The sequence below is a fragment of the Notamacropus eugenii genome, chromosome 2 (assembly GCF_028372415.1).
Source record: "Notamacropus eugenii isolate mMacEug1 chromosome 2, mMacEug1.pri_v2, whole genome shotgun sequence".
Classification (NCBI taxonomy): Eukaryota; Metazoa; Chordata; class Mammalia; order Diprotodontia; family Macropodidae; genus Notamacropus; species Notamacropus eugenii.
In genome coordinates, this window is record NC_092873.1 from 39,451,827 (window position 1) to 39,477,241 (window position 25,415).

The window sequence follows — 25,415 nt, forward strand, 5'->3', positions numbered from 1 at the left end:
TGACAGCAGTACAACATGTACTTCAACAGTACCATTCCCCCAACAGCTGACCTAATTTAACAACACTTGCTATAGATCTATAATAAAAAAGGGCTACATCATTTTACATAATACTTTTCTACAGTGGGAAAAAAATGCTTTTGAAATTTTAAATTTGGAAACTGAATTTGAATTGTTTTTTCTATGGATGCTCAAAGGTCTTAGAAACACAAGTCAATTTTCCCAACAGCCTCATGAACAGACATGGGAAAAGGCAGGTTGAAGGTACATAAAGTGGCAGGAATTTGGACATGCTAGTAGCGCTCCTAACCATCATCCCAACTGTGCTATGACAAGTTGGCCCCTATATAACCTACCCAGAAGTAAATCTTCGTATGCAAAAACCAGCTCCTTTGGGTGGTATCCTCCCATTTCAGCACGACCAACTACCCTACCTACAACTAAGCAACTAGATGTTTATGGAATGTAAAACTGGAAAGGCCCTCATTTTATAGCGTTACCTGTTGTAGAGGACCAAGGAAACCTAACATTTTATATGTCTGCTTTCATAGCTAGTAACATCATCTCCTTAGAAACAAAACCTTTGCATACTGCTAGCCCTTCATCACATTCCTGCCCTTTAAATGATCCAACTCTGCCTCCACGAGTCAATTTAACTGAAACCATCATGATTCCTCACCTCTAAGAGAGAATTCAAAATAGGTCTTCCAAGAAGCCCCTAATTAACTTAATCTTTAATCCATATTCCTCTGGCATTTTTATTGTTTGCATTAGGTCAAAGAAATTCAGAGTGGAGACTTTAGCAGCTACACAGTGTATCCCAAACCCTTAAGGATTCCTCCTCCAAAAGGGGCTGTCCAGACTTGACTTGAAGACCTCTAGGAAGGGCTAATCCATTGCCGCCCAAAGTGTTTTGAAACACTTTCTCGCGATGAAGTTTTTCCTTATATCGAGTCCACATCTGCCACCTGGTAACTTCTGTCCATTGCCTTCAGGGGCCCTCCTGTTCCTCGTGGGCTCTTTCTTCCACAGGGCAGGGTTTCAAGTACTTGATGGCAAATATCACACATCCCCAATCACTCTCAAATGAATTTGCATTTAAAATTATTAAGTTAAAAAATTATTATCATGTAATTGTCTTGGGGAACATTTCTATCTCTCGTCAATACTGTGCTCAAATGTTGACCATACATTTGTGTATATAAACTTGTAAAGAATTTCAAATATAATTCTTCACCCAAAAGATCTCCAAGCCAATCATTTGGCCATATTTTTATTTACTACATATATAAACATATACATTACATGCTACAAAAAAAATTTTTAAAAAAAGATTTTAACTGTCAAGAAAGTGTATAGTGTTATAATACAATGGCACATGTTTATATTTTGTTTCAAATTGGTTTGCTTATCACCCTTTCCAAACCATTAACAGTGAAATGTTACTAAAGGATAATTAAAAATTATCTATTTGCATTATTAACAAGAAGAATTCCAACAAATTAACCAGAATTAATCATGTCAAACATTAATATTGAAAGAATGGGCTTTGCTGAAACAAGATTATATAAAACAATAGCAGCCAATTTAGGTTTACTTTTGCTCTGTGATGTAATGCACATTTGCAATTAAATAGTGTACTAATATTTTGCTTCCAGAGAGTATTTATAGAAGACATTTGATTTCTTAAGGTCCAGCAACTGCCCATGCACAACCAAATCTTAATGCTACAATAGAAGAATCCCTGCTTCTATGGTAACAGAAAATCAATCATTAAAAATGCTCACTATTTGGGCAAAAATGTGGGTCCCGATAATTTTACACGTGACAAAATTATATACCCATTACCAGCCAATCTGAAAGTCAAATGCAAAGTTCCCCATTGGGTCTGTCAGTTTTCTCCACAAAGATTTCCAATACCATGCTTTCAGGGAAACATCACTGAGTTAATATGCATTTAGGGTTCACCAATCTGTGCTCATTCACTGAAACCTGACTAACCAATTAGATAAAGCAGAACAAAATGAGTTAACTCTCCTAATTCAATCATTTACTGAGTGCCTATGTGCACAGCACTGTCCTAACACATGAAGATTAAAGGTCTCAAGTTTTCCTGTAGTGTGAGGTAAAACTATTATCTTAATTACAGTCAACTCAGATATTGGTATTGGATTCTCTCACTAACCCAAGGCTTCCCACCAATTGTCACACAGCATGATTCTGGGATGTCTGTTTTCCCTCCACCATCTTTTGGCATGCTCAGTGATCACAAACTCATCTTTTATCCCCATGAAAACATGATTAAGAGGGTAAACAATTAAAAAATTTAATAAAATGTGTTCCAAAGCCAAACGTAAACGCTTTTTATGTTATCCACACCATTGTTCCCTGCAATTAAGCAGGGACAAGTGGGACTCGATTGTCCTCCACTGGCTTCAACTCATATTCCATTTGCCAGTGAACCTTTGAACCATTCGAGTCATCTCAGGGGAAATACTTTAAAATCACTTCCTTGTTTTGGGGTGTCTGTCTCTGGTACATTTTTTAAAAACATTTATAAAAACCTCTTGATCGATCAACAAGCATTTATTAAGCACCTTCATGAACCAGGTACTACATTCTGAGTTTGTGTACTCGAAGTGTTATGTAACATTTTTGATCATAACTGTGTACTTGGAACACCTGACCCAATAAGAAAATCACCAATATCATGGTTAGTAGGGTTTGTAAACTACATTGGAACACAAAGAAAAACAATGACAGCTGATAATTCAGCCAGTTTACAATATGAGCTACTTCAAGCACGGATCTGGCCCATGTACGATGGTTCATCCAACAAGCTGTTGTCATGACTGGTTCAGAAGCACTGCTCCAAGCACTAAATCCTGCTGCCTTGAATGCAGGTTAGACATAAGCAGAAGACTAGACTTGGCCCCAAAACCTTTCATGGAATAGTCTTAAAAGATTGGTCCTTCCACTCGAAAGACTGTATACAGGAATTCAAGAGACTCCCTGTGGGCCCGAACTCAGGTCCTGACTGGGCCAAGCAAGTGTAATTTAAGTTTCTGACACCTAGGACCCTTTTTTTTCCCCTAAGGAGGGAGGGCAGGGTCTGTCTGTCCACTGAGCCAAACACTGGCTTAAAGCTGTGTGTTAATGAGTCCAGTGCTCTGCACATTCTACTTCACAACTGGTTCTTAAACCTACAGTTTTCTTAAGTTACGTATCTGTAGGTTAAGGGGAAAAGAGAATGCCATGTGTTAGCAGAACAAATTTAATATTAAATCAATCCTAAGAAAAAATAAGAAGCATTGACTAAAAAGGAAGACATGTGCCTCAAGTAGTGTCCTCAAAATTCTTAGGATTTGAAATGGCAGAGTATGTTATACAGTGGTCATTTTCTGTAAATTATAAAGCAATCTCAAAGGGCAGGGTAACCTGTTTAAAAGTTCCTAATCACACTGTGCACAATTTCTTCAGGATGAAAAAATACAGTCTATAACCATTGATGGTATGGATTGAGAATGAAAACACAAAACCACAAAGTAAATAAGGATAATAACCAGGGTGCAACACTCCTACCTGTCCATCAATTTTCCTAAGGTTGATTTGCTTTGCCTGAGAGTAAGGGAGCAAGCTACTTTACCTATTATGACTGGTTTGAGGGAAAAAAAATAAAATTCAGTACTGAACATTGGTGTGATGTAGCTTTCTCTCCCTTACACAATATGCAGGCAGGGTAGAACAGTATGCCTGACCAACAGCCATTACCATCTATGATCAGTGATTTTATAAGTTGACCCAGAAGCCATCCAGTTTCGTACCCTGAATATTTTGAACCAAGGTTAGGCATGGAGTAGTTCAGTCCCAGGAGATCATGGGTAACAGAATGCTTATATATAAACTATACTGCTTTTGACATCGGTAGGAAAATTGTATAGATGGCAGTTGGAAAAAAAAACTTGAGATTGTTCCCATCTGTCAGCAAAACTGTTGAGCTACACTCAGCTGAAGTCCTCGTCAGGATTCTGTTGATCCAGCAGGCGGACATGCGTGAACGGAAAGTGCCCGTGTTTGCCATTACACTCCCCTTCCCACTGGCCACTCACATTAATCTTCGTGACCTTTACCAGCTCACCGACCTGCAGGATGAGAACAAGGAAAGCACTTTATTACAGTTTAAGAATGGATGCTAACAATCTCAGTACTCTGGTTAGGAAGACGTTCCCATGTGATTATTTTGGTGCTGATTTGACCAAAATAGCTTAAACACTGCCTCAGACAGCCAGTTGCCAGCAGCCCAGACTCATTCACCAGGCTGACTTCTTATGGTGAAAACAAAAGGGGTATGTCTAAGAAACACTAAGAGCAGAAAAAAAAAGAAAACAATCCTGGAAAATAATAACATCTAGAATTTCAAATGTCTCAAGATAAATTCATTTAACAAGAACTATGAATTTCAACTACATTAGCCTAAATTTCTAGCCTGCCCAGACGAGGGTAGAATGACAGCATGTGTGTGTCTATGTAACCCAAACAAACTATAAGGACCCCAATCACTGTCCTACTTGAGCAAAGCCTTTGAGAACCAGGCTCAAAGGACCTCAGAAGTAATCAGGGGAAGCAATGCCAATTCGTTGCCATGCATTCCTGATTCAAATACAGAATGATAAAATAGTCTCCCCACCAAGCTTCATTCTGCATCCCTCTCCTGTGACAGCTGCATCCCCCCTCAGCCTGGTACTTCCTGCAGCCATACTGTGATGTATCTTTGCGGCTGCTTCCTAATGTGACTCCTAGTCTCTGTACTCTCATTTTCCCGCAGAGATAAATAAATTGTCGGCTCTTCTTGCTTTGCCTTTTCAAAAGATTATAACATTCAGATGGCTTAATGGATAACACTACACTACCCTGCTTTGAGAGACAGAAATCTTAGTCTAGACATACGCCCATCCCTGGGCCAGAAATACTAAATGCTGACAAGATTAAGGTCATACAATTATCTATTCTGAGAACTTCACAACAGTCACTTAATTACTGATGTCTTAAAGGAGTTAAACGTGGAGATCTATAGGTACATTTAATTTTCTAACCACATACAAGAGAGTTCAATTCAATCTAAACATTCAAATAGTGGCAAATTCTCCAAATAATTCAATGGCCCAGAGGTAAAAGGTGTTCAATGCTGTCAACTTTTAAGAAATTCAGCAAAAACTTGTTAAGCACCTACTATACACTAGGCACTATGTGAAGTGCTAGGAACATAGATGGTCAAACAGTCCCTGTCCTCAAGGAGCTTCCTCTCTACCAGGGAGAAACAATATCAATACAGATCAGTACATCCAAAGTAATTCCCACAAGGAGAACCAGGATGGATGGCCATTCAGGAAGAGCCGGCGCTTAAGCTGAGTTCTGAAGGAAGCTAGATATGCTATGAGGAGAAGGAAGGAGTCCTCCTTGGCATGGAAAACAGGCCACGCAAGATCCACGGGCGGGTTTTTGAGCAAGGAAGTGACATGTTCAGACCAACACACAGAAATTGGCTCAAACCAATAATCCAGGAGAGAAATGAGAGCTTGGACAGAGGTGAAGGAGGAGAGTCTAAATAGGTGGGGGCTTTGTGACTGCAGGGGTTTTAAAGTGCCACAAAAGTTAGCTCAGTGATGACTTCTACGGAACACTGATAGTTAAGTATTTGTACAATATGTCTACAGAGATTCTGAAGCCTGGTCAGGGTATGTGGGAGGATGGAAAGGGAAGAACTGGGATTTGGGGGGGAAGTTTTTATAGGTGTACACGTGTATATACAAACACACACAGAGTACTTTTTTAAAAAGTAACTAGCTCTATAAAAGGCACTCTTATTAGTTCAAAGACCCCAAATACTTTCTGCTTAAAAACAGATGGTGCAATATAACGGACATGAGCTCAGGGACGGTACGACCACAGACAAGTCATTTGTGTCTTTGGGCCCCTTTTGCTTCCCTGCAAATGAGATTTAGACTAAAGAAACTCTAAAGTGAAGTCAACAATCACTTATTTGCCAAGTGCTGTGCTAAATACAAAAGGAGGCACCAAAGAGTTCCGTGCTCTCCAGGAGCTAAGTCTAACAGGAGAAAACCACATGGAAAAAAATGTATTCAAACAAGACACAGGATTAAGTGGAGCTAAACTCAGAGGGAAGGCACTAAGAATGAGGAGGATTGAGAAAGGCTAAGTGAAGGTAGGATTTTGGGAAGTCAGGAGACGAAGTGTCATATGAAGACTCAGCAAGCAAAACTAGTGGTGCTCTTTCTAGTTCTAATTTCAGAGAAGCAAAGGCCTACAAGGAGATATGGGGAGTTATTATGATGAGCTATTCCCTAATATTTTCCAGTCTGTGGTGAAAAAAACAATTAAGTCTGTCTTGGAAAATAAGCCCGTCCACAAATGAACATTTTTCGACAAAAACAAATCTACCGATCCTGCTGTCAACCCTGGAAATTGACAAGAGTGAAGGTATCACAGACTCTTGGGTCCAGTCTCAGTCAATAAAAACAAAGAAGCAATACTCTCACAATGCGTCAAAGGAGCCAGAATCTGGGTCTCAAGCCTTTCCCCAGAATTTAACCTCAATTCTCACATAAATTTAGCAAGTACCCTAAGCCATGATTTCCCAAAGACCAGTCCAAGAACCCTGAAATGTGCTCATGGTGATATACACGGGAGCTAAGGCTTATGATGAAAGGTAAAGAAGAATGGGGCAGACGGGGAAAAAAGAGATGAGAAAATGAAACAGTTCAATATGGAAGGAAACCCTGGGCAAAGGAAGAGGATACCTGGGGTGTATATCTGCTAGGGTCATGCCACAAAGAGCACTGAGTCTAGTTTCTTCCCACTTATGTTAACTCAGCCCTAACTCACCAAGGGTTTTATTGCTGCCTTTTTACCCCTGTAGCGAGCAACTGTGCACTGCAATGCCAAAGGACTCCTCTCAGTCACCCCTCCCCAAATTTGTGACTGTTACATACAGCCATGTCTACCCCCACAACAGAGTGCTTATGCACGAGTCACTGAAATCCATGCCTCTAGTCGGACAGTCACAGGCTGTGTTAAGGTCAAATCACCAGCAAGTACACGGCACTTTCTCATTTTTGTCTGTCATTTATTTACAGCATTTGACAAGCATCCATTGGATGCCATAGGCAGTGATTTAAAATGACATCCAGCCCTTGACTCTGAAGGCTGACATTCTGAAGGAGAGGCACGATGAGACAGTGGACAAGAGGGCAGGGATGACCAACAGATGATAACACACACTTCCCTCCCTTGGCAGCAGGAAGAGATGGAGGAGGAGGGCTGGCAGATACCTCCTTCCTGCTCATATTTGCTTGCCTAATTTCCGGTTACAAGGGAAGGTTCAGTGGGTGCCATGAATGGATCCATGTAAAACACCAAAAAAAAAAAAATCAATATGTAAAGCTTCAAATGAAGAAAGCTAGGTTCAAATTTGAACTCTGACATTTACTAGCTATGACCCACATTTGAGTTACTTCATTTTTTGATACCTGAGTTTAAGGAACAGGTATATACTTTATGTTCCTCTATGTTCCAAATTCTGTTGTTCTGGTGCTGTAAAACAGAGATCCAAAAACATACAGCCCACAATATTTTGGAGTGCCGCTGAGCAGATGATATTCAACAAAATAAATTTTAAAACAACAAAATCTAGATCGTGTTAATATATGGTTTTCTAAGTCAATGTGCACCTGCAGAAATCTTTATGTATGGTTTAATGGGCCTCATTTCTATTTGTGGTAAAACACTCCGAAGCAGGGACTCTGAACCTGGGGTCTGTAAGCTTGATTTCTTTTGTTTTTTAAATGTTCTGGTAACTTCATTTCACTGTAACTGGTTTCCTTTGTATTTCCAGGCATTTTATGTTATGCACTTAAAATCATTATTTTGGGAAGGGATTCATAAGTTTTACTGGACAGTCCAAGGGATCCAGAACACAGAAAAGTGAAGAACCCTTGCCCTAAAGCGTCTTTGTGTACTCCCAACTTCAACATTCACCACAACATTTCTATTCATTCCCTATGTGGAATGGCCTCAGTTCTGTCACTACCTGATCCTCACCAAGTCATACCCACTTTGGGCCTCAGTAGCTTTATTAAGTCCCAGGTAGCAGCCCTAAAGAATGTTTCTACTTAGAAGTACAAGAAGAAAAGGAGGCGAGAGGTTTGCTGGTGATCGTGAGAGATTCTGGAGGCAATTTGGGACTGAACCATCGAGATCCAAAACTATAAAGGGGGTCAGTCAGAGGGAGTGGAGTGGCTCACTGAGCCTACCTAGGAGCCAAAAGTTCACAGGCAAATAGCAGAATGAGCTTTCCCTGAGTATTCTCCCTTCAACCAGTCCCTCCCTCCCTCCCTCCTTCTGACTGCTCATGAAATTCTCTGTTTGTTACTAGTTAAGATTCTCATTTAGCCTACCTAGAAACTTTAATGAACACCACTCTCACAAAAATTGAGCTTTTTCTTTTCTTCTCTCCCCCAGGGAGTGTGAGGAAGAACGCTGCATCCTGGAATGCTTAGAGTTCTTCCAATGTCTTCTCTCCCTACCCCCCTTCCTGCCATCCTCTTCACCAAGGCAGGAAAAGAAAGGGGGAAGAAGGAGGGGGGAAAGAAGGCCTGGAGGAAGATAAAGAGGATGTATGTGGTTTGGAACCATGTGCATCACTTCCGAATTCAGCACAGACAAAATCTAGTATTTGCCTTCAAGATGCTATAACCTTAAGACACCAAAGAATGTGCTCTTCTATGAAAACACCAACAGCAGCTCATGGTTGCTCTGGTGTCCAAATGCAGGTTAATGGAAAGGCTATTTCACATCATTATTAGGGGACAGTCAGAAATATCAAGACTAATTCTGCTTTCACTGCTGAAGACTACCAAACCTGCCCAAGAGGGTTGGCAGTGGATCTTTCTCCTGTCTACTTTTCAGGCTAAGTCCTCTGGACCATATGCTATGGCAGAAAAGCCTGAGTAAGCCCTTATTAAGAAAGGTATGATCTCACTTCAGTCACTTCGGAGAACACAAAGGGAAAAGGTTCCCCACCGTCACCTGCAGGAGGCTTTTAGACCCAGGGAACATTTTGCCTTCCCTGGGCATTGACATCTCCAAAGCTTCTCAAACCCAAGGTTCAAATGTGGTCAAATGTAGGCTGGACAAAGGGGCTCTTCAATAAAGAAGTAACCCAAATGAAACTGGTATTGAATACCCTGGGAAAGAAACTGGGTGGTCTTGGGTAAATCACCTCTCTAGCCCTGATCCTCACTTATAAAATGAGATGATCTCTAAGCTCCCTAAAAGGAATGTTCATCAACTGGAGAACGGCTAAACAAATTATGGTTTATGAATGTAATGGATTATTAAACCTAAGAAATAACAAAAAGGACAATTTCAGAGATAACTGGGAAGACCTCTACGATTTGAGGTAAAGTAGCTCAAGTAAAACCAGGAGAACAATTTAAATAGTAATAAGACTACAATGAAAAACAGTTGTGAAAGACTGAAGACCTCTGATCACTGCAATGACAAACCTCAATTTCAGGGACTGAAGATGAAGCAGGATGCTCCCCACACCTCCTAAGAGAGCTACAGACTCAGGGTGCAGAATGAGATTTACGTTTTTGGACATGGATGTAGGAATTTGCTTTGCTTAAGTAGGCATATTTGTTGTGAGGGGTTTTCTTTTTTCAATGTCCAAATGGGAGAAAGAGGGGAGAAATAAAAAATTTAAAAAGCTGCTTTTGTCAGTCCAGAAGAAAAGCATCACACCAGATCTCCAAGGTCAGGGCATGGGCTGAACAACATTGTCTTTGCTTCGACAGCTAAGACAAAACCTAGCTCTCCTGGGGAAAAGAAAGACAGTGCCACATAGCCCGCTGAGATGTTTTTCATCTTAACTTTCTAACTTGCAGGTATCCTAACAGATGACTAGATAACACCCTCTGAGACAGAACCAGAGGACACAGTATGTTACAGAAATGAAGATCGTTTTACAGTCTAGCTTAAAGGTCTCCCCTAATTTCATAAGAGGAAACTAAGGCCTACAGGAGACCAAATGACTTGATTAAAATCCAGAGAGGGATTCAAACCCCAGCTGGTGCCCTTTCCACTCTGTGGCCTCCAATCCTTTACCTAGAGAAGGTTCTAGAAGACAACAATGCTGCCCAAGCATTGACCCAAGCTCATCCACTCCAGAGTCAACTACCTCACAGCTGTCCTGCCACAGTTAACTGGGAAGCACCAGGGCCTCAGAGATCAGAGATTCATTCAGAGACAGAGAGGAGTCCCTTCTATCTGCCTACCTACTTCACTAACTTTCCACAAGAATGGGGGTCTCCCAGAACATTCTCCTAGGAGTTCATCACTACATTGTGGGACCGATCTCTTTTCACTGAAGCCCATTATCTAGTAAGGCAAGTTACAATCAACTGACAAAAACCTAGGATGTGGAAGGCACTCAGTGAACAAATGGAACAAATCTCTTCATTTTATAAATGAGGAAACTAAGGACCACAAGGGTTCTTACTGTGCCCAATTCTTCCTCAGGTGAGATTCCTGTTGGCCGATCCTATCAACAGGTTTAATGATAACTTTGATAGAATCCTTACCCTTTAAACAAACAGAAATTTTGGGACACAGCACATTAAAAAAAGGCGCAATTTCTTCTGTAAGATCCACCAAAGGCCTGTTATCACCTCCCATTGGTCCAGATGAGTCCTGGCAATTGGTGGTGCCATATCCTCCTTCCCTAAGAATACCCCTCTTCTTTCCAGCACTACCTTCTACATAAAGTATTTCCTTTCTCCTTACCTTAGAGTTCCTATTTACTCTGTATCATTTATTGTTTACACATATATGCTCATGTCTTCCCTAAATTTAAGCTCTTCGAGAGCAGGGACTGCCTCGTTCTCTGTATATGTATCCCCAGGACCTAAGCCCAGCACCTAGCACACAGCAGGTGCTTAATAATGCTTGCTGACTGATGGCCCCCTTATCTGGGTGCTGGAGACCTGGTCAAAATTGCTGAGCTCTTCTACAACTTATGTCCAAAGAAGCCCCACTCCTACAGCAAAGTCTTCTAATCTGTAAGCTTAAACAATCTCATTTACTGAAAGCAGAATGCCAGGGTGCAGCCCCTCTCCAGGATGCTCTGGTACGAACTGGGGGAACTGTGGAGAAGCCAGGGCCACCGAACACCAATGAGGTACTGCTATCAATGTGTATTCATCCTTCTTTGCTGAAGAAGACCATGTCATCAGAGAAGTAATGACATGACTTGCACTTGACTTTGTTTTGAGTGAGGGAAGAGTGTGCAGGTCACCAGCCTCACTTCTCCTCCGAAGCCATCTGAATCCAATGACCATTCATCACCATGATGACTGGAGATGGCAACTGGGGTTAAGTAACTTGCCCTAGGTCACATAGCTAGTGAGTGCCAAGTGTCTGAGGTGAGATTTGAACTCAGATCCTCCTGACTCTTGCACTGGTGCTCTATCCACTGCACCACCTAGCTGCCCCTACTGCTATCAATATACAAAAGAGGAAAGGTAACACCTGCAACCCACAAAGTAAGATGTCACAATTACAGCAGCTACTTCGCTATGATTCAAGGAACTGAGCAAAAAGGAATGAAAAGCTTCCTCTACAATGATTTTAGGACCATTCCTAGGGCTTGTCAGACAACCACATCTGTAGTTCTAGGGAGGGACAGTCAGGCTGTAGGTCTGAGCACTGAATGACCTTCCTGTCTCTTTTCCACTTGGTTTTCAATGATTCCTCCTTCTACCCCTAGTCTCCCCCAGCTGTTAATGCCCTCCCCTTTCTCAAATTACCTTGCTTTAGCTGATCTAGGCATGTGTTTAATTGCTCTGTAGAATAGAAGTTCCCGAGGGGCAGGGAATGCCTCATTCTTGTCTCTGGATAGCCAGCACCTCGTGTGGTACCTTACACATAGCCACTGGTTGAAAGGAACCTTTGTAGGTTCACCATACAAAGGCAGAATTACAATAAAGCTGCATTCTAAGGTACCTCACTATTCTAAGACCAGCCCTCCAGAGGGTGACCATGACCGATCAGAACATAAGACAGAATCATAGGCCAGATAAATAACAGTGTAACAATGAGCCAGTTTTTAAATCTCTAAAGTTAGCCTCATATTTAAATACACATCACCAGCATTTATAATTTGTGATGACGCTCACTAGCAATCAATACATGTGATTCAATACCAACACTCAAGCCAACAAAAACAAAATCATGAACTGTCTTTATACTTTCATCCCTAAAGCTAAATATTTATTAATCAACATTCACCTTAATTCTGGCTAACAACAACAGAACATGTTCACATCACCATAAATGTTCTAATCGAACAAGATTTGTGTTTCACAATAAGCTAGACTGCTTTTAAGTGCCAAAGACTTTATGATAAAAGCCTAAACTCTTAAACAATTAACTTTACAACTTAAAGGATATGGAAATAAAAACCATGATTTATTAGCCTCTTTTCTAGATATGTCAGTCTGTCATTATCATCTTCACCACTGTCCACATTCTGCCTAATTCTAAGAGGTCCTACATCAAGCACCCTGTTGAGAGGACTATACTGAATTCTAAAGCCATAGGAAATCAAAGGCCCCTATCTGCAATGAGCTCACATTCAAGAAAACACTGAGATTGTGAGCTTTTCCTTCCTTTTCTAAACTTTAGATATTTCTCTATTACCATACTGGAAGGATAATCTCTAGTCAAAGTCTGGGTCTCAATGAAGTGATTAAGCTAAAACCAGCTATAATATATAGGAAACTGTTCATGAATGGGAAGCAATGCTTCAGTTTTCCCCAAGTCAAGACTGCTATCATTCCAGCACTGTTCTTTTGATTATCAGCCAATTATGGATTATATCATTCTGTAACTGATTAAAATAAAGTAAATCAGAAACCTTTTTCACTTTTCAGGACAAAGCTACATAAGATAAGTTTATCGAATATTACCTTCCATGCACACTTAAACACAGAAATGAAAAGCAACATTTTTTCAAATCTAGTAGCTTTCAGCAATAGGTTCTGGTTCAAAAGTATCCCAGTCCTGCCTTATAAGCTACTTCAAGCATAAAGAAATCTTCAAATTAAAGGCATCTGAAGATGCTCTAATTAAACCAGGAACAGTTCCATCATCAAAAACACCAGCCTTTCCCTCTACCCCTACCCCTCAATTGATTTATGTTTCAATCAGTCACATGGAAATCCAAGTTTTATCTCAAGAACAGAGACTGAAATGCAGGTTTCTTCTGCTAGAAAGGTAGTACCAAGAAACTGTGTTGGCCATGCTACGTACTCCTCCCAAATAGAATGTATGAAGATCCCACAAGATAAAGAAATCTATCAACACAATGCCCTTATTGGGCAGAAGAGTATGTTCTATCAAGGATAACACACCACTACAGGAGGAAATTTGTCTTCCTGGAGAAATCTGCAAACACCCAAGAAATGCAGAAACAGGCAAAATTAAATAGGGCTGCAGCCTAAAGTTCTTTGAAAACAAAATACATCCTTTTTCTAGAAATAGATACCCTATGGATCACCTTACCTGTTCAACATAGCTTCCTCCTGACACTCTTATCTGGCTGCTTGGTTAATAACAACCAAATTTGGACAAAACCAACCCCTATGATGTTAAGACTACTGTATTTGGGGAATATGTGACATTTAATATTTTGACAATGCAGTCTGCCTATTACATTCAAATTTGTGAATGAACCCAAACCTTTTAAAAAGGACAAAGAGAAAACAAGGAAGAGATTAAAATGCAGAAGAGAAAATTCTTAGGTTATTTTTTATAAAGATGGGGTTATTGTGAAATTAGCCCAAGTATACTTAGTAGAAGAAATCAATCAGAATGAAGAACAATCAGGAGCCATGCTTCAAGGGGTTATATGGTTATTCATTCTAGGTTAGGCTTTCTAAGAAGAAGTTTTCATCTCCAACATCAAACTCCTAAATCATTAGTTATTGATTTGACATCTACAGTAACATCAAAATGCTGGTGCTCTCATACTGCATGGCTACAAAGTTGTAATACGTCTGAAAGGGAGATCCCTGGAGCAGATCTCTTCTTTCTAGGTTTTGCCCATTATGTACCTCCAAAGCCAAGGCTGTCTTGTCGTAGGCATTAGGGACTCGCTTCTGGATAACCCTGGCATAAATGGGCCCATTCTGGAGGTTAGGGAGCGGAGTGTTGACGCTGGGTTGGGCATAGGGCCCAGGCTCCGGCCCACCCAGTGGCTGTGGGTGGGAATTATCCTGGTTACCTCCAATCAAAGCTGATACTGAGGCGGAAGCAGGTCTATACTTCTCGACGTAAGGGACTGGTATCATTCCCCTCTTGCCTTCGCTGTCCTCTGCATTCCACCACTGCTCTTCAGGCTTATCCCGGATTCTCAAGATGTCTCCTTTCTTAAAGGGAAGGTCTTCTTCATCATTCCCATTAAAGTCAAAGAGAGCCCGCACATACTCTGCCTCCTCTGGCCTGAGAATTACGCCACTATGCTGCCTGGATCTGGAAACAGGCTCTATCAAGGTTGTAGTGTCCAAATAGTGTATTTTGTAGAATTCCAGTAAAGCAGGCAATGAATCAAACTCTTGATCTCCTATTCGGAGTCTGGAGGGGTTCAGCCCTGAAAGAAATACAACAGGATATTATTCAAAAGAATTCATTCCATTGAAAATAAACTTTAGGTTTCAATTTTAAAATATAAATGTAATACCCAAGAAACTTAGTAAAATAACTGACTGAATATATGACCATTGTTAAAAGAGTTCAATGTCCACAAAATGATTTACATTAACTTTAACAGTATCAGATACAGTCAAAACCTGGCACTCCAAGAGATGATCCTAAGACAGAACATGTTGCACAGAACCTACACTCTTTGATTTTTCTGTTTCTAATATTATCTGTGAAAACTCAGACTCTCAGCACCTGAAAAAATAAATTTAAAGTGTCTCTATTACAATCACATAAGGAAGGTTACTATGGAAAATCAATTCTGAAGATTCTATGGCTCAATTTGACAATCAGACTGACCACAAAGGACTGAAAAGACATTAAAACGAGGAAGTATGGGAAGACCAGTGAAAGCTAGTTAGATCACAACTGCTACAACTAAAACGAGACTAAAGAAAAGAACTTTCGAGTTGAATTTTCATAAAACATGACTTTAGCCTGTCGAAAGAGAGTGGATTCTAGAACATACTCCCTTTTCTATCTACCTTCAGGTCCTAAAATTCAAGGACAGAAAACAATCACATAAACAAAAAACAAAGTTGCCACTAACTGAGAAATAAAAGTTTTTCAATAGTATTATGAAAGATTCAGAGGGAGACAGAACAAACGTCCCATTTTTATCTTGTTTACGTGTATGGTACTTATATTCAAATCAAATTAATAGTTTAAACTTTAAGATCCTTAATTTATTCCACATTTATTTATTATCCTTTGCTATCAATGTTACTTTAAGTAAGAAATTTAAGGAAATAGAGGCCTTTCTCCTGTAACTGAGGTAGTCCTGCATAGTGCTTAGCTGGAAGGTTGGCCTTGGAGGAAGGAAAATCTGGGTTCAAGTTCTGTTTTGGACAGAGGTGCATTTCCATCTTCAAAAGCACCTGCCCTGTCCCACACACTGCACCAGTCTATGTAGCTTTCAACCAGCCACATGCAAATCTGAGTTATCTCATAAGGTGATGGAAACTTCGGCCTCTGGCTTTAAGTTACCTAGTGTCCCAGCCAGTTCTAAAATTGTTATCAATCTTAATTAAACCTGGAGTACCCGAAAAGAGGCAAAGGCCAGTCCTTGCCCTCAAGGGACTCACAATCTAACCAGGAATAATAACAGCTAGTATTAACATAGTGCTTACAATGTGTCAGGTCCTGGGCCAAATGCTTTACAATTATTCTCTTATTTGAGCCTCACTACAACACTGGGATGTAGGTGCTGTTATTATCTCCATTTTACACATAAGGAAACTGAGGCTGAGGGACCTGCCCAAGCTCACACAACTAAGAAGCACCAGAGGCCACAAGTTCTGTGTTGGGGGAAGGGATGATTTCAACACCAAAAAGGAATGAGCTGATTAGGAATGGTAAAAGAGCTCCTTGGATGCCCCATCACAATGTGGACATGTCCCTGGATTCTTGCCAGTAGAGAGCAGGTTTGGGCAGTTCCTAAAAGTTGGGAAGACTTCAAATATATAGCCCACGTGCCTGTTGTCTGAGTCTCAGACTACCTAAATTTGGAGAGGCTTATCATCAGGTTGGTCAATGTGATGAATTTTTCAGTCATATCTGTCTAAGTCACAGAGACACTCTGCATTGGTAGAGTGAATGCCCAAACCAGTAAAATTTCAGATCCTTAAAACTTTAATTACTTACTAAAAAGTTACTAAAATTACTAAAAAAGAGATGAATGCCATTTAAGTGTAGAAAGAATAACTAGAAAACAAAGATGTGCCTTTAAAACAAAATTCACTTCAGAATGAGGAAGAGGTGGAAAGAAAAAGATGAACTCTGAAAGGACTCATGGATTTCAAGGCCTACAATTCAGAATGAGTCCTGCAGTGCCTTCTCTTTTCACCCCAGCTGAATAATTGGAGAACAAAGACCTAATTTAAAGGACAGTGCACTTCTCATGAGTAAATACACATTCCTTGAACAGCACAAAGTCTATCTGTGGAATTCAGGGCTGTAAGCTGAAACAAGTTAGCAGGCAAGGCCCAATCCAAACCCAGGAAGGCTGGGTGCCGGCCCTAATCCAGGACCGTGAAGTGGATCCCCAAGCCTTGGGCCACAAACCTATAGCAGACACAGACCAAGAACAAGCAGAAAGTGGCCCCAAATAGTCCCAGTACAGCATTTTAGATTATTTGGGCAATAACTGGAATTCAGGCCTGGAAAGGCTGTCACAGACTGTCACTCTACTTCTAAGGTTCTGAGCACAGGAAAGAAGGCCTTTCCCCCTTCATCCTAAACTGTTATACACTTTTCTCCAAATTGAAGACACCAAATTAATAACAGAGTTATGCTCAGCATTGCTTTGTCTGGGTCAGTCAAGACTATGGGTTACACAAGAAATCTGATGAGGCAGAGCCATCAAAAGACAGGCACTGCTTCAGACAAGTAGAGGTGAATGAATGGTTCAAATCACTTTCTCAGGCGCTCAAACAACTACCTATATCTCAGGAAAGTTGTCACCAGCCTCCCTTTTCACTTAGGGGAGGGAGGGTCTCGGTACATTTCCAAGTATCCTAGAATGAGATAGGTGGGTCACAAGACAAGTCCTATTTTAAACAATGAATCCCATTTTGCCCACTTCCATTATGCAATTAAATAAATTTATAAATATTTTTTAATGAATGCAGTATAAAAACTTGAAGAGAAGACCATGTGTGTTACTGTCTCCAAGTATCAAAAAGTTGCTCCTTCCCTTTGGGGTATGAGATCATTGTCACCCCAGATTTTCCTAAGGTCTCTGATAAAGACTAAGACGTAAGGGGCAGGCAGTGGGGAGAGGAAACGTCTTTTGAAAAGATCAGATTCTCTAGATCCAAATTGGCTCCTACAGTTCCCCAGGACATGAAGCTTGCCTGATTCATTCCCTTTTTCTACCCACAACATATTTTGTCTTAAGGTACAGGCTGGTCCCAAAGTGATCCAATTCCTAGGTTTCTTTCAGCAACAGTTACATCAACAGACACAGAGACTTTAAAAGCAAGGTAACAGGCCAAGCAGAATTGAAAAGTCCCATGGAAATGGAAATGCAAAGCATCACATTCCCAATTCTTTCCTCTAAAGAGTTCTTGAGTTGCAATTCCATACAAGAATAGTTTTGGGGAGGGAGAGGAGAAGAGGAAGAGGTTTTGTCCAGTTCTTTCTCATCAGTACAGAGAACTTCAGGTGTGGAAACTCCTTCCATGTCTACTGGTAGCTCATCTCTAAGTTATGGTCATAAGGAGAGCTGCCTGGGGCACTAAAGAAATTAAAGGACTTGCCCAGTCTGCTGTACCAGGGATGGAAAATATACCCATACCTGGGCTCCAAGGCTGGGTAGCTACAAACTTTAAAAAAAAAAAAAAAAAAGGATGAGAAGCATAATGGATAGCAAGTCGTAATGAAGCCTATTATTCTACAAATGATTTGTTTTCAACCTCCCTTCTCTTTCTAAGAGCTTCAGGACCAGCAAAACCACTTCCTCCTCTCAAACCAAAACAATCAGAAAGCAAGAGGACAGAGGGGTCTGGTTGGCTAAAATCATCAGCTGTGCATGAGAATACATATGGGAGCATAAGCATGTGTGCATGTACAGGTACATATACTGGTGTTAGCAGGAAAAGCACCTTGGCACTTTTAAAGCCAATTTTAACCCTATCACTTCAGATTAGCATCAAATGTTTTTTTGCGTAAAACCTTTGTTAGATTATGAACAGGCTGCTGAAAAGCAATGCATCTCACTCTCTCAAAGTTTGCCTTTTGTTTCACTGGGCAAAATATCTTCCCAAGTCATCCATCAGGACTTCAGGTTACAGGCTGACAACCCCAGGCACTGGGAGGTTTATGGAAACTATCTGAGACTTGTGCTGAGAACAAGCCAGGGCAGCAGGCCCAACAAGTAGCCCATGAAGCAAATGCTGGTACTACACCATCCTCCTGGCCCTGTCTTTATCTTCCAGGACATTCTCTTTTCTCTCTTCTCCCTTCCCGCTATCTACAACTCCCTTTTCTTTCATCTTTCCTGCCTATGACTTAAGCCTGCCAATGGTAGTCACAGATACTGGAGGGGCCCTACTGAGGATGGGCACTCAGACCCAGAAGGATTGCTGATTGAAGTTTTCCCCACAGAGGCTAAGGTCTAGCATGTTCTCTTAAGCAGACCACATAGGTCTGCTTAAGTTTCTTAAAATGCTATCTTCCTTAAAATGGTAGGCCTACCCTATAAACACTTGACCCCTTCCACTGAAAAAGTCTCTTTAGGAACCTCCTAATTTTCCCATAGGCCAGAATGACCCAAGGGAACTTTCTAAGCCAAAGAGACTGCAAACACACATAAAGGTTGCCAGAGAGCCAGAGGTCGGGATGCTGGAGGACAAAAGAGGCACCTCATGTGGCCCACAGAGGTTGAAATGTACAAGGGAAGGATTTTTACCTTAAGAATGTCATAAAGAGCAACACTGACTACCTAACAACACTGCAAAAGACCCAATGCTGATGGAGTAGTAGAGAGCAGTCGATAGTCTCCCAGATGTATATCTGGCACAAAATGTTATCTAAAGAGAGTAGGAAATTTTAGTCCCATTCATTCATCCTCATCCCCATGCCTTCAGACATGCTAATTCAACAGTCAATGAAAGCCTACTATGTGAGAGGCACTGAGGGAAGCATATAAAAATAAGGAAGACCTGCCTTCTTGCACTCAGAGTTCACAATCCAATGGTGTAAAATTCTTTTTGCCTATTTTGCCAATGCCCCTATCAATCTCTCTTGCTTTCCTTAAAATGTGATGTATAATTCATCTTTTCCATACAACTTAAATGGAAAGGTCCCATATGTTATAATAAAGGAATGGAAACAATGAGGGTGCCTATCATTTGAGGAATGACTGAACTGTGGTATAGGAATGAAATGGAACATTACTCCACTTGTAAGAAATGATGAATACTTAATCGTTGAGTAAGGCTTCACTTCAGGGTGGGACTGAGTTGATATGAATTAATAGTGATGATCACCCCCAAAAATGAAAAGAGCATCAATAAAACATAAAAAACCCTATGTTATAAAACCAAGAGTACAGAAGGGAACACAAATAGGGCAATTTTGTTACTACCTTTTACATGTAAGATATACTTTAAAAATATACACAGAAGTTCAGTTTTATATCAAATTCCTTTTTTCCCCTCTTCCTTGTACATAAGGTTTTTATTTGCTGTTAAGATGATATTCACTTATTTCAAGTCTTCCATGATTTGCACTGTCTGATTTTAGTTCTTTCTCTATTATGCATCATCTGCACAATTTGTCTTTGTTACTCTGTAAATGTACATTCAGTCTACCCAATTAAACCACAATCTTCTCAAGGATGGAGACAGTATCCTTCATTTCCCACCCTAGAATTTGGCAATGTAATAGGTGCTCAATATTTACATTCATGTTAAGCTGAAGAAGTAAAGGTTAGGTGCACATGGACAGAACGTCAAACTCAATACCCAGAGGCTGGAAATTGCCTGGGAATGAGAACTGTTGACCTAAATCATCTCGAACGGACCTTTCAGCTTTAAAATCCTGTAATTCATTCTCTATCAGGGTTGCTGAACTGGAAACCCCAGCCTCAAGGAGTGGAGCCAGAAGATTTGTATTGCTAACCCTAACTTCACCCCTTAATACCACCCTAAAAATAGTTTTCTAACTAGAAAAGTGTGGAGCCTAACTATACTTACTTAAGTTAACCTAAAATGCTGCTGCCTCCACTTCTATTTACAGAAGGGCAAAGCAATCATTTGCATAAATCTTTCTAACTGAATTCTTATCCAATCTGCCAAAGATTTTTAGAAGCTCTCAATTTCCTTCCCCACCCCACCTTCCTGCCCTAAACAAAGGATGGCAGGGGGCTGGGGACAGTTTTTCTTCACTGTCCTCGACTCCACTTGGGTAATGAACAAAACCAAAGCACGCTGGGAGCAAAGGCACTAAACCATTCACACTCCCAGGTGTTCTTTCCTCCCCTGCAATGCTCTTTTGAGCACTACTGGGATCCTGAAATGGGCAAGAGAATTTCTAGATTCCCCAGCATCATTCAAACCAAGTTCCTATAAGACTTCAAAAAAATAACCTTCAAACACACAGTAGCCAAATCAAATTGTACTAAGTGGAAAATAAGAAAATGTGGTAGAAAACAAGGCAGCTGCTTTTCACTCTACGAACTGTGCCTCCCTAATCACACAACCGTGACAATCTTAACATCCCTGGCAAGGCCAGGGAAGTGTCTGACTTGCATTTTATGTTTTGAAAAGGAGGAGCACATACTGATACTGATATCTGAAACTCTAACATGAAGACGACTACAGATATGCACCTAACCTTCATCTTTACATCTGGCCACCAAGTCAAAGAACACAGAAACACTGAAGTTCTGCCCATTTGACTCAGGGGCAGCCCAAGACACACTTACAATCTGGCCCAAGGCTAGGGAGAAAAACATTGGCTATGTAGTATAATACTGTCCCAATACTGAATTACTAAGACACTAATTAGTCTGGAAAAGGTAAGATCTTTTACCAACAGATATAATCAGAAAAAACCTCAAAAGCAAATTTTAAAGTGAGAAATTCTAAAACTCAAAAATTGCTTCCTCATTTGAGTCACTGATTCATTCCAATACCAATACCATACCAATACCAGCGTTAATATGACAGCATTCATCAGTTCTCCTGACTTCTGGCCTTAGATGGTCTATATTAGGAACATCTAAAACTTTAAAAGGCTGATGTAAAGGATGCCTTCCAAATCAGAGATTGGCTTGGATCCAGTCTCAAGACACATAACAGTTAATAGAACAGAGAGGTCATCTTTGTCTTATTATACTAACAGCAACATCAAATGAAAATATTGCTACTGTATACAGAAACTATGTCAACTATGACAACAAAAGAAGTGTTGAGCAGTGAATACCCAGAAAAATCCAGCTGTGTCCATAGCCTATAAACCCCAGTAAGAGGTAGCCAGCTAGATTTTAAGTTAGAGAAGCAGTGTTGGTATAGTAGGAAAGGTACAGTCTTTGGAAAATCAGAAGAAATGAGTTCAAATCTTAGTACGATCATACCTGTATGATGTGGGAAAAGTCACTTAACCACTTCAGGCCTCAGTTTTCCTCATTTGCTAAGTGAGGGACTTGGAAAGGATGACCTCCAAGATCCCTTCCAGACCTTAAATCCACGTAGAGAAATTCAAGTCCACTCACATTCACTAAGACAGTTGTCTCTGAAGTACACATTCAACCTTTTTTTTCCTGATAAAGTATCCAGCACTAAAGTTTGTTCCTGAAATCCTCAGCTCCACCTCCACAAAACAAATTAAAAACCATGACCTTTGCTGCTGAAACACTCCTCAGGTCACCAATATGGCCCAACCAGAAAAAGACCAAGTCACTAGGACACCATCTAAGCCTTCCTAAGGTGGTATTCATCCTTCCCCTCTATGAAGGAAAAAAAGCTTTACAAGTATTTGAGAAATAATCTGGGGGAGCAGAGTGGGAGGGGGAGAGAATGCAGATTTGAAAAGAAATGCTGATTTAAAAAAAAAAAAGCAAAAAGCACTGATACAGTGCATTGAGAATAGACAGGATGAAAATTTTCATTTCAAAGTAAAATTCTCATAAAATTTTGAATCCAATGAAGCCCCTAGTCATGGCACTTAAGGCCTCAGTTTCCTCATTTGCAATATGCCCTCCTGGCCCTAAATCGGTGATCGGAGGTCTCGGGTGGCAAAAACAAACCCGCCGCCCCTTCAGGGAGTGGACGTTCCCGGCAGCCCCAGGCCAGCAAGTGGCCCAAGGGGCTGCAACGACATTGGGGCGGGTCACGGGGGTCTCAGTTTCCCCACCGGTCAAAGGACGGGGCTGGCCTCCCGAGGCCCGCGCCCAGCCCCCCACCCCGGCACTCCCGGGCTCCGCGCGCCCGCCCCCCGCCCCGGCCCCGGTCCCGGGCCCCGCGCCGCTCCCTCACCGGGCCCAGGCTGCGCGGCAGCCGGCGGCAGGGGCAGCGGCGGGGCGGCGGCGGCGGCCGGGCGCGGGCCGCTGCTGTTGATGATGTAGTGGGAGACGCGCGAGTTCTCCGAGACGCTGAGCACATAGTCCCCGGGGCTGGTGCTCGAGTCCCGCACCAGGAAGACCCCGTGCCGCTGGCCCTGCAGCAGCGCCACCGCCTCCTGCCGGCTCAGCCGCCCCCAGTACCAGCTGCTCCGCTCCTCCGAGTCGAAGTTGCCCGCCATGGCCGCCTCCGCCCCGACACGCTGGGCCTGGGCCCGGGCCCGGGCCTGGCCCACCGAGGACGATGCCGCCGCCGCCCCTCCGCCCGCGCGCGCGCCCCTCCACGCCCGCGCGCCGGCCGGCCGGCCTGCCCGCCCCGACCGACGACCGCCCGCCCGCCCGCCGCCCCGCGGACCGGCTCCGGCCTCCGCTCCTCAGCAGCGCCCGAAATGGCGGCGGCGGCGGCGGGCCTTCCCCACCGGAAGTGACGCGCCCCGCCAGGGGCGGGGGGAGAGGAGCGGGCGGGTGGCCTGCCGGGAAAGGAGACAGGCGGCCGCCATTGGGAGAAGGGCAAGCGCGAGCATGCGCGCTGCCCCTAACGCCGTCTTCCCCGGTCCCCACCCCGGGCTCTCGGGTGTCACTCTCCGGCCAGGGCCGGCACTGCAGCTGATTCCAGGGCGGGGCCGAGGCGGCCGAGCAGGGGGCGGGGCTTGCCTGGGGGTGTCCCTGTCACTCGTCACCCATTTCCGCCTTCGAGTCTCGGAATCCTTGAACCACAGAATGGAATGTTGGTGCCTGGAAGGAAGCTTGGGCGCCCCGGACGCTTCCTCTCGGGAGCCCCCCGACCCGGCCCTCCCGGGTCCCCCCACCGCCCCCCCGGCCTCCCCCGCCTTTGGCCGTCAGGGATCGTGCATTTAGAGCCGCGGGTCCGGAGAAGTCCAGGCAGCCGGCCGTCAGGAGTGGGGTCCCCGTGGCGCCCCGCCCCTGCCCCCTCCCCTCCCCACGCACGATCCATCCGCCCGAGACACCTCAGTCTTGTGTATTAGAAGAGTGGAAGCTCCCTGAGGGCAGCACGGCCTCTCCTTTGGAATTCATGTCCCAGTCTTGGGCTTGCCGTGGGGGGAGGGGATGTTTTAAAAATAGATGTTAAAAATAAATCCTAATAAAGCTAAAAAAAATCTATCTCGCCAGTACTTAGCACCATTGTGCTTAATAAATGTCTTTTCATTCATTCATGTTAAACTCACTTCTCTAGTCCATCTCTCCCCGTCACCCTCGGTCTGGCTTGTTTCGCAGAAGATCTGTACACCCTTCAGACCAAGTTGTTACTTAGTAACCTTCAGCGGCTCCCCACGCTTCATAGCCCAGGTTCCAGGTCCTCCACAGTCCGAGCCCAGCCCGCTGCCCCAGCCAGGCTCCAGTAGTGCTTACCACCTGTCACCACCGCACCAGGCACCCAGGATACCCACGCAAAAGGGAAGCAGTACCTGTCCTCCAGGAGCTTATGCTCTATGAAAGAGACACATCCACACAAATCTATCTATCTATCCACACGTACACACACGTATATACTGCACTAATACTTTTGGAAAACCATGTGTATGTATGTTCACACGTGCACATAACCATAAAACCGCACATGTATATGTACCTATCTATATATGTGTATGTATATGTACCTATCTATATATGTGCATGTATATGTACCTATACACAGGAGCTACATATGTGCCGCACAATTTTTAAAATATGTGTATACATGGATGTCCATACAGCACACATAATAACACATACCGCACATATATGACATGCTGACAACAAAATATATTTTAAATAAATACAAGATAATTTGGAGTCCAGTCCCATTCCCCAACACACCCAACCTAGTCTCTCCCAGTGGTGTGACTTAGCTCACAAGCCAGAGATGAACTCCTGTCTCTCCTGTCTCCCTCTTGTCTCTGCTGTGGTCTCCGCCTTGCCTTCAAGGACTCAATCACCAACTAGAAAGCTACCTCCTTCAGGCACCCCCTAACCCTAACCTTCCTTCCTCTTCCCATCTCCAAGTGATTATTCCAGGTGAGTGTCACCTCAAATTTTCATTCAATAAATTAAATTCAACAAATATTGAATAAGTCCCTTCTCTGTAGAAGGCACCTCAAGATACAAAGGGGTAAAAACAGATTGCAATCTATTAGATCTGCTGTTATCTCCCATACACAAATTTCACTCTGGATTGGAGAACTATTTGTGTATTTCCTTCCCCTCCCCTCATCCCCCATCCTCACCTCCACTACCAAGAAATTGTGAGCTTCTTGAGAACAAAGTTTGAGCTCTGTCTTCTCAGCAAATTCTAGCTCAGTGTTGAAAGCACTTAGGAACTTGTTTCTAACTAGAACTCAGCACTGCTGGTAAGCCACTTGCCTCACCTCACACAGTTAGTGGTCCTCCTCTACCTCTACCCCCCTTCCATTCATTCCTCTCATGCCTTTAAAGTTTTTTAGAGACGGAATTCAGTGATTGTACAGTACCCGTACTAAGACACGAACCTAACTCCTTTGTAGAAATGGGTGGG

General features: G+C 42.6%; 1 protein-coding gene across 2 annotated transcripts; it reads right to left on the reverse strand.

Moving 5' to 3' along the window:
* Positions 1 to 1,247: 1,247 nt before the first annotated feature.
* Positions 1,248 to 23,189, reverse strand: CRK (CRK proto-oncogene, adaptor protein). Of its 2 annotated transcripts, none has more exons than XM_072639905.1 (3): positions 22,821 to 23,189; positions 14,363 to 14,728; positions 1,248 to 4,142 (listed from the first exon to the last, which is right to left on the reverse strand). In XM_072639905.1, exons 1-3 carry the CDS (start codon positions 23,083 to 23,085, stop codon positions 4,135 to 4,137), a joined length of 639 nt encoding a protein of 212 aa, XP_072496006.1. In that variant the 5' UTR covers positions 23,086 to 23,189; the 3' UTR covers positions 1,248 to 4,134. The 2 variants fall into 2 exon arrangements, with proteins under 2 accessions (XP_072496006.1, XP_072496005.1); XM_072639904.1 differs by having other exon boundaries at positions 14,193 to 14,728; positions 22,821 to 23,185.
* Positions 23,190 to 25,415: the final 2,226 nt, after the last annotated feature.